General features: G+C 38.9%; 2 protein-coding genes across 2 annotated transcripts in view; one reads left to right on the forward strand and one right to left on the reverse strand.

Moving 5' to 3' along the window:
* Positions 1-6,568, reverse strand: part of vkg (viking) — a 24,961-nt gene extending 18,393 nt beyond the window's left edge. The window contains exon 1 of the mRNA XM_053747599.1: positions 6,433-6,568. Coding sequence (XP_053603574.1) covers positions 6,433-6,525 — 93 coding nt within the window. The 5' untranslated portion in view covers positions 6,526-6,568. The remainder of the gene's footprint in view (positions 1-6,432) is intronic.
* Col4a1 (Collagen type IV alpha 1) lies at positions 6,497-18,402 on the forward strand. Its single transcript, XM_053747585.1, has 12 exons — positions 6,497-6,711; positions 6,811-6,850; positions 9,277-9,798; positions 10,050-10,292; positions 10,674-10,895; positions 11,141-11,443; positions 12,014-12,481; positions 12,614-12,997; positions 13,174-13,630; positions 14,327-15,829; positions 15,921-17,152; positions 17,447-18,402. Exons 1-12 carry the CDS (start codon positions 6,497-6,499, stop codon positions 17,702-17,704), a joined length of 5,847 nt encoding a protein of 1,948 aa, XP_053603560.1. The 3' UTR covers positions 17,705-18,402.
* Positions 18,403-19,188: the final 786 nt, after the last annotated feature.

The following is a 19,188-nucleotide window of genomic DNA, read 5'->3' on the forward strand; positions in this document are numbered from 1 at the left end:
ACCAGTCTGCTCTGAATTTAGTGCGATTCATATTTTTTTGTACCCACGCCTGTAGGCTCTTTCCGTGATTCGCTGAAATCGTAGATCCCGCCCGCCTACGCCGCCCGCCGGAAGTTACATCATGTAGCTACCTAGCGGCTACATTAATTCATGTTTTATACGCACTCATTTGCGACAAATACACATGCGTTAATTACATTTACAATAGGTAATAAATATATCATATTTCATGTCTATTTAACGCATGTGTATAACGTATATCAATACATATAATAAAATTAAAGAAAGGCCAAATTTGTACATTGGATATATTTTTTAAAATTCTTCATGGAATATACTTAGTTACTGATATAGATGACGAAAATATAGTTTTGGAAATTTTTGTCTGTCTGTCTGAACGCGCCTCACTCAAAATATACTGGACCGATTTGCTTGAAATTTGGTATGTACTCGTAGGTTCCTTATATACCGGGTTAACATCACACCGGATCAACACCGCGTGCCGTGTTTAACAATATAAAAGTTTCTACCTTCTTAAAATAATTCGGCGTGCGTATTTTTTAATTTCACGATATTTCAGAATCTATTAATCCAATATATGTGCTGTAAAGGACAAAATTTATCTTCTATTTATTTTTCTTCGTGAAATTCACTTGATGATGAAATATCCTGAAATTAAAAAATACGCACGCCGAATTATTTTAAGCAGGTAGAAACTTTTATATTGCTGAACCGGCACGCGGCGACGGCGGCTCGCGCTGTAACGCAGAGCGCGGTCATAGCCCGCAACGAGATCGTAAGATTTTTACTTGATACTTATGTGCACAAGGTAATTTTATTTATTTTCGTTGTATTCGTACACAAATTGTTATCGCATCACATTACATAGCAGGAAGCGGGATTGGACAAGATTGCGGGATGAGACAAGCAGCGGGAAACAGGAATGCGTTTTTTATATGTTTACTAGTCTAACAGAGTACGCGATAAAAAAATTACTGAGATTTTGCTACGAAATTCACGCGGGCGAAGCCGTGGGCAAAAGCTAGTAAATAATAATGTCAAATTATATTGATACTTTTAATCAGATTAAGTGAAATAGAAAGAGACATGAATTAAGTCTCAAAATGTATAATATATGTATGTTATAAAATTAAAACAACTGTTTCTTTAATTTTTGTTTTCTAAATACGTAAGATACGTAATAGATAAGAGATTTAGTAGGCAGGAAAATGAAGATGCTGAAGATTTTTCTGTAATTATCGTTAAGCGATCTACTTTACGTCATTCCATTGATTAATTATACTTAAAATTACATATTTTAGATACATTAAGTTTTCCTGATATCTAAATTATAGTATAGTGGTTTATATTTATCAAAAGGTTACAACCTTTGAAATTTTGCATTAGTTTATATTAAGATAAAATAATTACGACACTGCTCTTATTTCAAATCATTAAAATAGGATATAGCGATTAGCCTAAAAATATTTGCTATATCTATTAGAGATATAATATTTACTGAATCAGCAAATTAAAATTAATGTTTCCGATTATACGAGTGAATACATGACTAAACTTGTTAGAGTAAATACATAATGAATAGCGACGTTCATACTTTTGGTTATTTATTTTATTTATAAGCACCCAAAAGTACCAACGCTAGACCAATAGATCTACAAGAGCACAAGAGCAGACCATAATCAAATGAATGGTTTAGTAATACTTTTGCTAAATAGCGTCCGTATGTAACTATATTGCTATGATTTTATTTTTGATTTGTATATAGACTCCTTCCTGGACCTGGCTCTTTACTGATCTGCTTGTATTTCATTAAACCAATTTTTAGGTCACGAGGCTTGGAGACTGATAATAAAATTTGTTGTTGCCAGTTGATATGTACTAAATAAAAAAGTGTATGATATAGAGTAGCAAAGGTTACGGTAACATCAGATTATTGTCTTTTATTAATATTATTACAAGTACATAGTTACACGAGTTGAATGAAATGTTTATTAAATCAAACGGACATACAATTTTAATTTTATATTTTTATAATGCAGTATTAGATAAATCAGGTCAATTAGATATCAGTTAAAAAGCTAGCGTTATGTATCAACTGATACATAACGCTAGGTTTTATTTCCGGCAACCTACCTAATATTTAAAACAAAAAATATCTATTTTATCTTATTCTTGAGTTTTGTATTAGATAAGAGCATGTACTTTAAAATTTTGGAACTTATCGAGATAAGCAGGCATCTGTGGCATAGTTAAATGATACAAAGGTTTAAATGAATGTTAAGTTTTTAATTGGGTGAAACGATGACATCAATATTTTATATATAGTACATTTTGAGATAGCCTTTGTGGTCGGCGAACCATTGCGTTATCATCAAAGTATGCTCAAGAGCACTTTGTGCTCCGTTCGGCTTCTGCCAGAAATCATTTTTCGTGATTTTAAAACTATCAATCGTATGGATATGTAAATAAAATGAGAAGTATTGACGTTTATTTGTAAACAATATTTAAAACTCATAGCAACGGATCTTGGCTACATACGAGCATGCACCTACACTCTATATTATATGTGTTTTATAAAATTCTAAACCCTCTCGCGGACAGCTAAAAGAGTTGACGACGAATTTTCGTTTTGATGACTATTTAGGGCCTCTTACTCTTACTCTCTTCGTCTCTATTTACTCTGAAAAGTACACAAGTGAAACAAATTACCTTTCATTATCACAGTACCACAAAATATACGGAAAAAAAAATCAAATCATTTTTGGACTTGTCCAAACGCCCCATACTAAATGTCACAATGTTCTCAAGAATAGTTATGTTTGAAATTGAGTTTAAGATGATGAATAAGTACTTAATAAATGTTTTTATGATGGTTGACGTTTTTTTTTATTGTTGTAATGGACTTACCAACCAGCTAACCTTAAACCTTCGTATAATCGAATAATCCGCAAGTGCATTGTTATAATCTATGAATTGAGAGTATGATAATTATCTTACATATATTTATACATATTTTTTTACAAATCTCCGACCTTTTCGTCTACCCTAATACAATTTCTTGTAGTTTTATGTTGTAATAATCTAGGGCCGTACCAAAATGCTTAATTTTACGGGTCAGCCAACATATATTTAGAGTTACATAAAATTTAATATGTTATATGCTTGCCTTGGCAATATATAAAATTAACTTACATATTTCCAAGGGCCCATAAAAATAAACAATCTCACCTTCACATTGAAAGTATTCATAGCATAATTAATACATATAGGAATAGAAGTACTAAATTGTTATTGTTACTAAATTCTTCGTATGCTCTTGGTAGAGCAATAGTGGTCAGTCATGTTGTTTGGAGACGCTTAGCACCTAGCTCTTCATTTATGAGATTTCATCTCTATGTCTAGAATAGATAACGCAACGCATCTACTCAACAAACTCAAACATCTGGGAGCCTACCATCAACTATTACACAATGATTCAAATGCAGGGCAGTTCAGTTTAGGAACCTAAAATGAATCGCGTTATTTGGTACCACCAACTTATCTTAACGAAGTCGCATTTGAATCGTAAGGAGTGAATGAAATCAATTTAAAAAATTAAAATTGTCTCTGTAACGTAAACCCCAGTGACAGTAGCCAAATGTAAGAAAGAGATAAGGCTATACAATGTCGATATATTTTATCTCGTTTCAAGAGTAGCGTTCCGATATCAAATTCTTACCATTTTGAGCAAACAATACGCACCTTTTTGTTACTAAAATGAAATATTATTATTTTGCTGTTACATGACTATAGTAAATACAAAACACAATAAAATAAAATATTTAATAATATTATGCAGACTAAAATTTTGTCGGTCATTACATCTAAACACAAAGTTCGGAACATAAAAACCGTACCACGAAGAGAAAGAGTTTCTGTGGCAAAGTTAGTAACTATCAATAACAGACTACATCGTTGCTTTCAGCGACAGTAGCGCCACGTCACTTCTTTAGTGGAAACCTATCTGATGAGATGATATGCAGGTGAGTTTAGGTCGTAAAGTGGATCGCGTTAAGAGATGATGGTAAGCCCCCTGTAAGCCAGAGATACGTGAGGGCTTGTATATATATGGTCGGTTCAACGCAGCGGGGACTGCTGCTTGACCCCTCCCACTCTGCCCTGCTCCAGGCGCCGACAGCGCAATGGATAAGTTGATTTATTGTAGAAAAACTACATATAGATAACTGTAGTTTTAACTTTTTATTCTTATATTTGTATTTATATTAAAGAACAGTGTGTTACTGATAAGATAAATAATCTGATCGAAGTCTTAGTTGTGATTCATAAACATTATATTTATCAATAATTTGGTGTTTCTCAGTTCTTGTATGATATCAAGAAATCGCGCGTCTAAAGATGTTATCCCTACAGCGCAGTACGATAGGCCACCTACGATTAGGTTTAAACTGGGCCTAAGGGCCAGAAGAAGTGTTCCGTTACTCGAGTAAAAATCAGCGCCTTATATGTCAGTCATATACGACATAGATATCGATAAGCTTGCAACCAGACTGGAAAAGCTATGTACTGTGACAGTACGATCGTATTAACACTTAAATCCGTAATTAGTGATTTTACAATGATCTATAAATTGGGAGAACGGCGGGTCTGAAGTAATAATTTGGCAACTCCAAAAAATTATAAATCCCTGCGTAGACTATTAGAGGAAATGGAGATTTGTTTGTTGGTATAGCGAGGACCTCCTATTATACTTTTTATTACATTTTTTTTACTTGTAAGTATATAATTAAATATGTATTTTATAAGGGATTATAGTGTTTCTTCAAATCAATAAAAGAAAATTATTGAATTCAATTCACATCTAAGAATATCGGAAATTAAAATGCCTATTTAACGACACTAATCTATTTCCAGTAGTCCAACTGAGAACATTACCATTTTAACTATTGAGGATTTCCTTCCTAGTTTTGTTGGTGGTTACACTCCGCTACGGTATAGATAACAAAATCTTTCAAAGTGTTTTGTATATCTGTACTAAACATATTCATAACGCCGCCTCATTATGAGTTTGATGTTTATGCAGAATGTATAGTAGGGAACTTGCTAAGTTGGCGTTGTACAATTGCTGCTAACAAATGTTTGTATTTAATGTACCAAGTTGTCTAAGTATTAAATAACAGCAATCAGTATACATATAAGTAAACTAGTTGACAGGTTAATGGTTAATACTATGATATGTTTAAGACTAACTACTACCGCGATCCCTGTCACAGTGCCATTGTAGGTAGCTTAATGAAATTACTACTACTGAAACCACTACATGCTGAAATTAAAAAAAAATTGAAAATGGGTTAGTAGTTCCGTAGATTACCCCCTATACACGAACTTACAAACATACTTTATTAGTGTAGTTTTAACGTTGACTTTCTGACTAACATCTACTAAAAGAGAACTTGAACATATTGAATGGGAAAAAAGCAGAAGCTTCTGTTTCTTCGATTTTTTCCCATTTAGTCGGAAGGGTATGGCTCAAGTAGATACTAGAATAGCTGACATCAAATCTGGAAAGGAAACTGACGTGCTGTATCGGCGAATGATTATATTATATATATCCCACATGAAGTGGAATATATATATTATATATTCTGAGTTTCCTCTGCTTTGATATAATGCATATATTGGTAAATATATGCACATAGCAATGCAAAAATAATTACATTTATGTTGATTAATATCAAAATTTCCTGCGACAGTGACAATTCGACTGCTCTGTCGCCAGATCTGGTAATTCGCGGTTATGCGGCACCAATGTATACAATCTATGTTTATTTATATGTAGGTATATATACTAGGGTATATATACTATAGTAGGTAAATAAACTTTGAAAACAGAAAATTTAATGGCAAACCACTGAAAACTTAGATTATAATAGGAGGATTATGGAAATAAGATTGAACTGAAAGTTTCAATAGTGTTGCTACGCACGCGCAGTAACAAATATTAAATTAAACATTATGCCGGGTAAATTGAGAGACTTTATCACAGCGGAACACAATTAGGTTTATAGATAATACGACATGGTATGAATCAATGTTATTTAATTACTTTATTTCTTTCAGTGGTTTCCACAATCACTATTTGATGATGATTAAGATGTTGATATTGTATGTATTAATGAAACGTTAACAGGGTACCAGATTATTTTGTCACAGACAATATAATAACTCAAGAGTATTTTAAAATAGTATCTTACAAGGTAATTCTATGCTTCCTAAAGGATTTTGTTTGCAATAAATTTGAAGGATAGAGTCGAGGTCGACCGCACGGCGCGTTGATGTCTTTTTATCGGTCTCGGGGCGGAGAGTTCAGGTATTCGCGAATCAGAGACTTGAAAACGGACAAATAGTACTCACAGCTGAAGTGTGTTGAGGTGTCCACAGGATAAGCAGGAGCGCGACGGGCACGAGATGGAGCGCGATGCGGCGCGCGCGCGCCGGGCCCGTCATGGCTGCGCCGTACTACTGGATGTCGCCCCGGCCGCTGCTGCTGTGCTGCGGCGAGTGCCGGCGGGGCGGGGGTGCGCAGGCCGCTACCCGAGCTCTCCTCTTTCCTTTAGTATCCCGGCACAAACGGCGCGCGCGCACGGGAAATAGGCGCAGCGCGCTTCGGGCCATGGCGGTCCTCCTACTGTGGTAAGGATATTTTCTAAATGTCCATTTTTGGTAAAAACTTTTTTTATAATAAAAAAAATATGATTATTTTTTGTTACAATTATATAATTAATTCGGTAGGTTGGTTGCAGTGCTGGCGCCGCTTTTGAGAGTGAACGCAGTGAGTAGAATTATTTTACCCTATTAAAGTTTATATGAGTACATCAGTTCAAATTTTATAAATACTTAGATTTATAAAAAAAATCGAACTCGATAAAATTAGGGAATCGCGAGCGGCGGCGGGCGCGCCGACTCGCCCGTCCGCATTCGTTGTCCTTTTGCAATTTCTTTCAAACGCTGACCGTATCCAGTTAGCAGAATCTGACAAAACATAATCACCATATGTTTTTGTTCCATACGTACCAATAATATAACGAAAATTGCTTAACTTTTTATCTTAGTTTATTTGTCAATATATATTACAGTTATTACTTAGTAAACGCATTAAAATATATTGATATATGTGCTAAATATATAAAGTAATAACATTATTGCTTTACATAGTGAGGAACTTGAGACCGACAAAGTTTATCACAGTTCGGATGTGGAGCGCCGAGCAAAGGCGAGTTGCGCAAACCGTAATTATAATGTTTCATTTAACTAAGTACAATATGTAGGTACTGTGAAACTTTACGATTCCTCTCGGTGATAAATATAAGAACGATCCCAATTAAAATCAAGTAATATTTGCTAGTTTTGAAACCACATTTTTTTGTATTACATAATCATTATCTTTAAAAAATAACAAAATTTAATTTCAGAAATTCGATAGACAATTTTATCATTCCGTAATGTAATCATACATATTATAAATTCGTATAGGTATTTTTATATACCTACGCGTTATTCTGGGTAGCGCATCTGAATAAAACATAAACAGAAAAAATATTTTAGCGTTTGAAGAAACACAGTTTTTTTGAAAAGTTTAATCTCGGGATAACTTAGTCTTAAAACTAAGTAATGGATTATTTTAAGTTATATTGATTACTAGCGTTTGCACGCGGCTTCGCCTGCGTTTATTTCATGCGTGCACTCGTAACTTATTATTGCACATATCTCGGGTTCTAGCAACGTATCCCGATGAAACCTATATAACAGATTTTAAGTTAGACCATCCGCTATACTGAAACTGAAATTTTGCCAGTTTAGGTACGGAACGATTTCTAAATGGTTTGAATAATTCTTTTGTTATGTTTTTTTATATTAATTTTGTATGTAAAGATTGGAATAAATCCATTTTCAACATAATTAATTCTACTTTATTCTAATTATGTTTTTGTTCTCACGGCTACATAAATTTTGACATGAAAAATAATCCCATTTAAAATTTCGCTTACTACTGGTACAAGACCATGTTACTAGCACGTGCATCATATCTTGATGGAAATTAGTGTTTTTGCACGTGGTTTTACCCAAGCGAAGCTGGGACGGGCTGCTAGTAGGAAATAAAGATAATAATTTTGATTCCTTACCAAAAATTGTTCGGCCACGCGAACGAAGTCGCGGGTATCAGCTAGTTTTTAATATATGTGGAGAATTGAAGATGTCGAAGTTCGGCAATCAAGTCAGTCGTATTGGAAAAATAAATATTTTTTATTTTATTACTATACAAATCTATACATCGATACATATAATAAAACGTGTTAGTGGGCTTTGTCTGTGCATAGGAGATATTAAAGAATAATAATTATGGACTAACTAAACTAATAAAGTAACTAAAAATAATAATTTAACTTATTCTTTATGGGACTAATAGAAGCCAAAAACATATTTTACATCTCTCATGTTCGGTATTAAGGCCCCATTTGGGGGTACCCAAATAAGCCCCATTTGGGTAAGTGACCATTTAGCGCTCTAGTGTAATAATGTTGCTAGAAAAGCCCTAGAGCGGTAAGTAATTAAAAAAAAAACTTCACTCTTTCAAAAAGTTCGCGGACATCTACCTATCGTACTGGCAATAGACATCATGCATTCAGCCCAATGATCAAAGAGGTCACTTCGCTATTCAGCCTTGTCTTCGTATGACTAAATAGTCATCATCATGACGGCGAAGCTTAATTTCATTCTTGAAAAAAAAATGTTTTACTAGGTTCGTTTTAATGAAAAAAGGCTCGAATAGAAAACTTTTACTTTAAATATTGTTTGTTTTTGGGATTTTATTTATAATTATGTTGTTTTCTACTTACCTCATAATCGAGATGTAAAGCAGAGTAGTTAGATCAGGTGTAAGCATCAAGTGCACCATCGAACTATAACTAAATATCTCGGGCTGCAATTGATGCCTTACAGCCCTTGGCTACTAATCTACTATTTTTAGATTTTTTGTACGATGCTTGTTTGTACGTCACACAATCATTATTGGAAGGGATTTTGTGGTTTTGAAAGTTGTATCCCGGATCATAACTTAAAAGGTTTCTACATCTGTTCCTCATAACCCGAAATAAGGACATTAATAAAAACACGAAACAAAACGCGGGTGAAGTTGCGGGCAAAATCTGGGGATATAAATAAGATCTAAGGTTTTAATTTTTTGGTATATTTTTGCAGCAAAATATTTTTCAATGGCAACCACAACCAGATCGAACCGGGGACGGCTACAGAGTACCCAGTAGCTTTTATGACAATAATAATAATGATTGGAGATATTCAAGACCCGACATCGACAGAAATGGAATATACAACAGTGACAGATCATATGGACTGTCTGGACGTCCTGACCCGCCATCGACTTGGGACCGTCCGCAAACGCCTGACGCCGCGACAGCCTGGAACCGAGCACAGTCACCCGACTCTGGCGCGTCTTGGGACGGCACGCGAGCGCCCGACTCTGACGCAGCGTGGGACAGACAGCAGCCGCCTGACCTTGCTTCCTCCTGGGATCGGCGCCAGGGCGCCGATGTCTCCTCGTGGGATCGGTCCGGAGCAGCAGTTCCCTCCGCTAATAATGTCTTCGGAAGCAACAGTTATGATCTCTACGACCCTGTGAGCAAACAGCGCACTACAGCAGAACGTAATTGTACAGCGCCTGGATGTTGCACACCAAAGTGTTTAGCAGAAAAAGGCAACAGAGTTAGTATACCCAAAATTTATATCAGAGTAAACATACTGCGATTTATTTAATCTGTTCGTAGAAAAAATGTTATGAAACAAAAATATGTTTTAGATATATTACTTATATAAAATGGAATAATGTACCTAAGTCTTGTGTACAAAAATGAGATATGACGAATGCACGTTGCATGGTATATTTGTATATCATAGTTACGTAACATTAAAATAATATCAAAATAAAATTAATTAATTTAAATTTATTTCATCAGGGAGTTCCCGGCATGCCTGGTCCTCAGGGGCCGAGAGGTCTACAAGGCCACGAGGGTGTTGAAGGTCCTCAAGGCTTAAAAGGGGAAAAGGGACAAATGGGGCCACAAGGATTGCGAGGAGCAAAAGGTGAAAAGGGCAAAGATGGTGAACGAGGATTTGACGGATCTCCCGGAGCTCCCGGCCCCCAGGGCGATTACGGGTGGCCCGGGCAGCCGGGCAGGGATGGCTGCAACGGTACTGACGTAAGTTCACCATACTCACATTATGTAGGTAGTATCGGTGAGTTAGTATACCATTACACGAGTCTCGAACTATTGAGTTAACTCAATCTGTAATTTATTTACAATTTTTTAAATATTGTTTGTAAACCATTGCGAAGTGGTGGCGTGTGGTCCCCCATAAAATTGAACACACATAGCCTTAGCAGCTGTTACGCTAAAATAGTATTCCCAATAGGTTTACGTTTTTTAAAAATTAAAAAATTAAATAAAAAGATTTATTTCATACGGTAATCCTGGATTTCGCTGCGTCACAATCCAGAATAAAACTGGGTACACGCGAAGATGAGCAACTAAACTATAGTTATGTGTGTAAAAATGGGTAATGAATATTTTAAAATACAGGGCGAACCTGGGCCATCAGGCCCTCCGGGCATACAAGGGCCCCGTGGTATAGCCGGGCCGAGAGGCGATAAAGGCGACAAAGGAGAACCTGCTGCTATTGGTCTTTATTCAAAAGGTCAAAAAGGTGAACCTGGAGACAATGGTTTAACAGGAATAGAAGGTCCAATGGGCCCTCCTGGCCTCGACGGGCTGAAAGGACCCAAAGGAGACGCGGGGCCAATGGTAAGTCAAACATTTCCGAAAATTTATATAAATTATATAAATAATGTTTTTTTTGTTGGCAATATGTAAATTTAATTTTTTATATTGATTTACCGTGTCAACGAATTTCTTAAATTGTTCTAATAATATAAATTGTTACTGAGATTCATAACATTTTTACGGAGCAACAAACTATACCAGGCAATAAAAGGTAATAATTAACAAAAAGTATGAACATGAATATGTTAATTTAAAAATATTTTCAGGGTTTACCAGGTGAAAAGGGAGACCGAGGTATAAGAGGTGCAAAAGGTCAATCCATACCAGGTGAAAAGGGGGACAGGGGCGATAAAGGTCCTAGAGGGGAGGATTGTCCAATGACAGAGACAGTAATAGATGGTGCACGGAACATATCATACATATCTGGGGACCGGGGCGAAACTGGAGATAGGGGAGATAAGGGAGCACGCGGAGAAAGAGGTGACGATGGCTTCCCGGGGGAACCAGGCCGCCCAGGCATACCGGGCAAAAAGGGATCCAAAGGTGTCATAGGAGACCCTGGTGCACGTGTAAGATATGTTTCCTTTATTCTTATTTAGTTAAAAAATAGACCTGGTACCTAAATTAAATATAAAAATTTTCTAAATTTCGAAAGATATCCCAACACTTATGATTAGGTAAATGAAAAAGATAAAGCGCGGAGTTTTGTTATATTACATTTATTTACTTATGTGGAACAGCGTAAAAGTATAAATATACAAATTAATATCGACGACCTCGGTGGCGCAGTGGTAAAGCGCTTGCCTCTGAACCGAGAGGTCCAGGGTTCGATCCCCGGTCGGGTCATGATGGAAAATGATCTTTTTCTGATTGGCCCGGGTCTTGGATGTTTATCTATATATGTATTTGTTATAAAATATAGTATCGTTGAGTTAGCATCCCATAACACAAGTCTCGAACTTACTTTGGGGCTAGCTCAATCTGTGTGATTTGTCCTAATATATTTATTTATTTATTTTATTTATTTAATAAAAAGCCTAAATCTATTTAAAAAGGTGCTAAGTACTTATTTTATTGTTATGTATATATACTTGGTTTAAAGTATTTTCATTTGACATTATTTTTATATTTATTTGTAGGGCCGAGATGGACCTTACGGCAACCCTGGACCTATGGGAAGGAAAGGAGATACTGGTAACCTAGGAATTGCAGGTCTTCCTGGGAGACCTGGCCCTAAAGGTGAACCAGGTCGCGATGGACTTCCAGGTCCAAGAGGTCTTCGAGGTGTGCCCGGTGCACCCGGAGGCCGCACTGGGTCTCGCGGACCACCTGGTCCACAAGGGCCTAGAGGTTATCCGGGAGCTCCAGGACCGAGTGGCGACGACGGGAGACCAGGAAATAGGGGTGATACAGGACCAATGGGTCCCACAGGGGGGCCTGGTGAACCAGGGACACTCGGTATAGAAGGACCACCCGGGCGCAAAGGTGAAAAGGGAGAACAAGGTCAAATGGGAATACAAGGTGGCATAGGGCCTCGAGGATACGATGGACCACAAGGTCCTCAAGGGCCTATGGGACCTAAAGGCGAGGATGGCATATCTATACCAGTAAGTAGATTTTTTAAAACTGTAAAACATTATATAAAATGAATTATTCTCATATTTATATAAGATGATCGTCAGTTGACTGTGACATAATATGTCTTAAAGACTTTAATAACGAAATTATGTTTATTTTAGGGAGCTAAAGGTAACAGTGGATTACCGGGTTACGCCGGCCAGAAAGGCCAAAAAGGAGACAAAGGCTACCCTGGAATAAGAGGAGTACCTGGGGATTCAAAACTGGGTCGGCCAGGAATGCCGGGGCCGATTGGAAATAAAGGAGACAAAGGAGATCGAGGATTGCCCGGGGGCGACGGGCGGCCCGGCGCTCCAGGTTATAAGGGTGATATCGGCGGGCGTTGTAACGAGTGTTGGCCGGGACAGCCGGGGCAGCCAGGCGATAGGGGGACCGACGGTCCGATCGGGCCGCAGGGCGATCGCGGGCTGCCGGGCCCGCCCGGTGTGCCCGGCCAGCGCGGTGCTGACGGCACCGACGGCCGACCTGGACCGCAAGGAGCACCGGTATGTTCTGTCCTTATAGTCCTAATTAGCTAAAATGTAACAAGTACTGCGTTGCCCTTTGGTTTAAGGCTGCCAAGAATTTTTGCTTGGTGACAAACAGACAAACATTCACATTTACCATTGCCGACCCTAAGAAGAATTAGTTTATTTTTTTTAAATATATCTATTTTGTCCAGGGAGACCAAGGTTTAAGTGGACCAATAGGAGCCCCGGGACCTGCTGGAAAAGATGCAATTTGTTCATTTGAACTGGTCAAAGGTGACAAAGGAGAGAAAGGTGATGTAGGGCCTATGGGTTACCCTGGTCTCAAAGGCGAACAAGGATTACCGGGAATACGAGGAAATGTCGGAAATGTTGGAATGCCTGGGCAAAAAGGCGAAATAGGCTATATGGGATCACCTGGCGTTGATGGGATTCCTGGGACACCTGGCACACCAGGATCACGGGGAGCCGATGGTCGCAGCATTAAAGGACAAAAAGGAATGGAAGGAGAAAGAGGGTTTAAGGGAGACAAAGGAGAATTAGGATTCAAAGGACTAAAAGGCGAACCAGGCTTTTGTCCAGCGAATTATCTTTTGAACACAAAGGGTGACAGAGGTGCGCCTGGACCAGTAGGGCCTCAAGGACCACCAGGTATATATTCTACTAGCTTTTGCCCGCGGCTTCGCCCGCGTGGTTTCCCACGGGAGCAGTCATTTTTCCGGGATTAAAGGTACCCTATGTCCTTCTCCGGACTTCAAACTTTATGTATGCAAAATTTCAAGAAGATTGGTTGAGCAGATAAAGCTTGAAGAGGTTACAAACAAATAAACAAACTTACTTTCGAATTTATAATATGTTTATAAGTCTTACAGATATGTGATTCAAATTCGTAATTTTCCTCATGTTCAGTTCACTTTCCCGTTTCCCGTTACGTGTCTCGTCTCGCAACTTGTTCAATCCCGCTTCCTTCCATATTTTTCGCAATGTGTCCCACCCCGTTTCCCACTACTTGCCTCGCCCATTTCACGCTACGTCTCCCAATCCCACTTTCTGCAACGCGTGCCGTCCTATTTTCCAAGACATATTACGTCCCTTTTTTTTATTAACCACAAATGTAAATAAAACATTTTACGGGTGTCTCTTCAAAAATAATGAAGTTTGATATAAATTTTCACCTCTTCATCATTCCCCTGGAGAATATTATCTTCTTCTTCTTCTTCCTCTGATGAAGAGTACGTTTACCAATTAGATTCAGCTTTTTATCTTGAAAATTGTCTCATACAATCATTAGTACTCAGCCTTAGAAGTAAGTAAGTATATTAATATTTGAAATATTTTATTTTACAGGAGAAAGGGGTCCAAAGGGAGATAAAGGTGATGCAGGACTGTCAGGACAAAAGGGTAATGCTGGTTTCCCAGGATTACCTGGGCCCGTTGGTCCTAGAGGACTTCCTGGAGAAAGAGGCGAGAAAGGCGAACAGGGACCGAAAGGTTTTACTGGAACTACTGGCACCACCGGCCTACGAGGTTTTCCAGGAATACCGGGAACGAAAGGAGATAAAGGAGAACAAGGCCTTGCCATGGCTGGACCTCCTGGGCCACCTGGTTTGACAGGAGACCCAGGACAACCAGGCTTTAGAGGACCTACTGGTACTCCAGGAAATGATGGCCCACCAGGTTTGCCGGGATTAAGAGGTGAAAAGGGGGATATTGGTATTACAGGACTAATGGGTCCTCCTGGTAGACAAGGAGATAAAGGTGAACCAGGTCCAGTAGGTTCAATGGGATTACCAGGTAAACCTGGTTTGCCAGGACGAGATGGTCAAAAGGGTCATGATGGGCTTCCAGGAAAAACTGGTAGACCTGGAGTTATCGGTTTACCTGGGCAAAAGGGAGATAAAGGAAGACCGGGACCTGAAGGACTAAGAGGTTTTCCAGGTTTGCGTGGAAAAGCTGGACTCCCAGGGAATCCGGGATTGAATGGGGCACCGGGAGATAAAGGAAATACAGGAATGCAGGGCTTCCCAGGCTTAAATGGAAATCCTGGCAGGAAAGGACTTCCAGGGGTTGCTGGACAGCCAGGTGATAAAGGTGATCAAGGACCTAGTGGTCCTCCAGGATTACCAGGTATCCGCGGATTTGATGGTGAAAAAGGAGATAAAGGAGAAAGAGGTTCTAAAGGTGAGCCAGGATATGCTGCAGATAAGGGAGACAAAGGAAATCCAGGACGTCCGGGTATGGATGGAATGCCCGGATTTAATGGCGAAATAGGAGAAAAGGGAGACAGAGGAGAACAAGGTTTGCCAGGTTTAGGATATCGAGGTTTGCCGGGTGCTAAAGGAGATCGAGGAATTCCAGGAGCTAATGGATTGCCTGGTATGCCTGGAGACAAAGGATTCCCTGGATATTCAGGGCGGCCGGGAGAAAAGGGCGATAGAGGAATTCCTGGAGATAATGGGCCACCTGGATTGCCAGGAATGGATGGTGCTCCTGGAGCTAACGGTCTACCAGGTCCTGTTGGATTGAAAGGAGCCAAAGGTGAGAAGGGTAACGAAGGCAGAGTTGGGCGAGATGGTCTTCCTGGATTGAAAGGAGTAGAAGGGCTGAGAGGTTTTGATGGACCAAAAGGAGATATAGGATATCCTGGGCAAAAAGGAGATCAGGGACCTGCTTGTCAGCAGATCAAAGGAATTAAAGGCGATACAGGTCCAGTTGGTTATCCAGGAGCAAAAGGTCAAAAAGGAGATTTTGGTCCAATGGGTCAGCCAGGAATAGAAGGTGATAAGGGCGACAAAGGAGAATTAGGATTTCCAGGTCCGATAGGACCTATGGGTTTACCAGGCGACAAAGGTAAAGTTATATGTACTTCTATTCAGATTATTTTTTTTGTCATAATTGTAACAAAAAGTAATATTAAATGCTATTTTGTTTTTGTCTGTAGGAGAAACTGGTCCAGTCGGTCCACAAGGGACACCGGGAAGATCCACCGTATGCGAAAAAGGAATCCCAGGGCTTCCGGGTAAAAATGGTCGGCCAGGTATGCCTGGTGCACCAGGACTGATAGGTGATAGAGGTTTACCAGGGCTTCCAGGAGTAGCTGGTGATCCCGGAACACCCGGATATCCCGGCGAACCAGGCGAACGAGGTGAAAAAGGAAAAGAAGGAGTGGCTGGGCCACCAGGACATAATGGTCAACCTGGTTTACCCGGTCCACCAGGAATAAGAGGAGTGCAGGGTGAGAAAGGCGATCAAGGTCCTCCAGGATACGGCCTACCAGGTGCGAAAGGAGAAAGAGGTCTACCTGGTATACCCGGTGATAGAGGACAAAAGGGCGATAAAGGAGAAATTGGATTCCCGGGTCAACAAGGACCTATAGGTCTTCCAGGCTTGCAAGGCGAACAAGGAGAAAAGGGAGCCGTCGGTGCTATGGGCTTCCCTGGTGCACTTGGTCAAAAGGGTGACAAAGGAGAACGTGCTCTTATAGTTTACGGAGCTAAAGGTGAACCGGGACCTCCAGGACCTCCTGGTTTCGTTGGGCCGCCTGGAAAAGATTGCATACCTGGCACTCCATGCATAGATGGCCTTCCAGGTGTCAAAGGAGACAAAGGCGAGCCTGGACAAATAGGACTACCCGGCCCTCAAGGACCCCCAGGAAGAGAAGGCTTACAAGGTGATAGAGGAGACACAGGACAGATTGGTTTACCGGGACTGCAAGGAATTCCTGGAGCTCCATGCCTGAAAACAGACTACTTGGCGGGAGATTTACTTGTACGGCACAGTCAAACCGCTGTAATTCCAACCTGCGAACCAGGCCACATAAAACTGTGGGATGGATACTCTCTTCTTTATGTCGATGGTAATGAACAGGCACATAATCAAGACCTAGGACAAGCGGGTTCTTGTGTCAGAAAATTCAGCACGATGCCTTTCTTGTTCTGTGACCTCAATAATGTTTGTCATTATTCTAGTCGCAATGATCGAAGCTATTGGTTATCTACCAGTGAAGCTCTACCAATGATGCCAGTTGAAAGTAACGACATAATGAGGCATATTTCAAGATGTGTAGTATGCGAAGTTCCAGCTAATGTCATAGCTGTACATAGCCAAACACAGGACTTGCCTGATTGCCCCGAAGGATGGTCAGAACTATGGATCGGATACAGCTTTGCAATGGTAAGATTACATTTTATCATTTTAAGTGGTTACATAAAGTTACTGATAATATTAAATAAAAACCTTATTACATTACATTTTTAGGATTTCATTAAAAAAACTTTAGTTACACCATATTATATTCCCAGCATTTGTGCCCTAGGTCACTAACGTATTATATAAACAGTGTAATTCGTACGTTTGTACTAAAAATAAATATGAAACACGAGATTTATATGGGAACACTAAATTAAAAAAAAGACCTTATAACTAAGTAGTAGTATCTAAGCTTAATTTGATTTAATGAAATTCCAGCACACGGGCGCCGGCGGTCAAGGCGGAGGTCAGGCTCTAGCCAGTCCCGGATCCTGTCTCCAAGACTTCAGAGCATCACCGTTCATAGAGTGTAACGGTGAAGGCGGAACTTGTCACCACTTTGCTAACAAGCTCAGCTTCTGGCTCACGACAATTGAAGACAGCGAACAGTTCGCAGTTCCACGTCGAAGTACCCTGAAATCAGGAGACATAACAACGCACATATCGCGATGTGCTGTATGCATCAAGAAAACATAACGCGCAAGCAAAATTTGTAAGTATCTCAGATGTAGCCAAGCTGGGATAGTGACGCTTTCCCTGTTAAGAACGATACAAAATAAAATCCGTTGTTCCTGAATATTTGCCATAATAGTCAAATAATAAATACACCAAAGCAATAAATCTTACGATATTTTATTTAAATATAGGTATAGGAGTATCCATATAGTAATTTAAACCTTTCGTTCATATGTGATTTTTGTTTCTTTTTGTAATTTAAGTTTAAGTACATAAAATTTATCTAAATGTATGGTATTATTTTAACTACTTAATATTAGATATTCTCAAAATTGTGAGTTTGAAAACACTAGTCACAGGCACCGCAGAGTTATTAAGTTCTTTAATGTCTTGTTTCCACCTTCCTACTTGTGAGTGTGTAACATTCTTTAAATTAAAATAGAAATTATCAATGTATTTTGATCACCTAGCTTGTACCTACATATGTATAGCTCGTAAGAGCTACAGCTTAATAAGCTGTACAGCTTAAATGCTTGATTCGCCAACAGCTATAAAGCTGTTGGCAAATTAAGCATTTCTTTTGAAATCCACAGCAATAATCCGGAAAAGTTTGGGTGGTGAATTAATTATGAAGAAATAAGCACTGCCATTGTAGATACCTAGATTAATGTTATTGACTAGAAATCATACTTATACGAATAAATAAATACGAAATAAAATTGCCTAATCACTTATTCCAAACTAGCTGATGCGCGCAACATCTTTCGCATGGACTACCTAGAGTCCATGTCGCTATATAAGTAAATACGAACTCTATAAATACGAATCACCTTCATATATGTTATAGTGCAGCTGATCTCCGAGTTCCAAATCAGATTTTGATTTTTAACATCGACAAAATATTGTTCAGAACCAGATTGTTCAGAAACTTTAGAAGACCAGACCAGAACCGACATGGTCTTCTAAAGTTTCAAATCAGGTATCCCAGTTCGTGAACAGAAGATACCTACTTACTTACTACCATGGCCGTATAAAAAGAAAGCGAGTTTATTATACTTTTTTTATACGTCCATGCTTATTACTAAAAAAAAATATTAAACATCAAAGATTTATAGCTTATCAAGCTAATTACATTTTTTCCCTGTGTAAGTACCTATCTAGTGTTATTCGACTTGCTGGGTATCGCTTCAATAAGTTTTCCCCCAAATGTAGGTAAGTATGTACCACGCTGAAATATTTTCACCACTACGTGCATCACTTCGGCGTCATTCGACCCTACGTATTGGACCCAAGACGACCTAAGAAAAAATATCTTATCAGACAGACACAACCACAGGACACAACATTCTACCATACAAAGTACTCTGTCAGCATTTTAATACATCTATGTCTGTCATATACTCACTAGTTGTAAAAATGCAGAAAAGAGACCTTTCGGCAACAAAATTTTCATCGGAAAAAAGTAAGATCATGTTTTTTTATATTAATTTTATCCTAACGCGTGC

The sequence above is a fragment of the Plodia interpunctella genome, chromosome 1 (genome assembly GCF_027563975.2).
Source record: "Plodia interpunctella isolate USDA-ARS_2022_Savannah chromosome 1, ilPloInte3.2, whole genome shotgun sequence".
NCBI classification, from domain to species: Eukaryota; Metazoa; Arthropoda; class Insecta; order Lepidoptera; family Pyralidae; genus Plodia; species Plodia interpunctella.

What these genes read in the sequence shown, in the direction of transcription:
- Col4a1 (XM_053747585.1), top strand. Translation starts at nt 6,497, where the DNA reads ATGCGGCGCGCGCGCGCCGGGCCCGTCATGGCTGCGCCGTACTACTGG. An exon ending in CGCTTTTGAGAGTGAACGCA is followed by an intron (nt 6,851 to 9,276) that starts GTGAGTAGAATT and finishes ATATTTTTGCAG; the next exon opens with CAAAATATTTTTCAATGGCA. An exon ending in TAGGAGACCCTGGTGCACGT is followed by an intron (nt 11,444 to 12,013) that starts GTAAGATATGTT and finishes ATTTATTTGTAG; the next exon opens with GGCCGAGATGGACCTTACGG.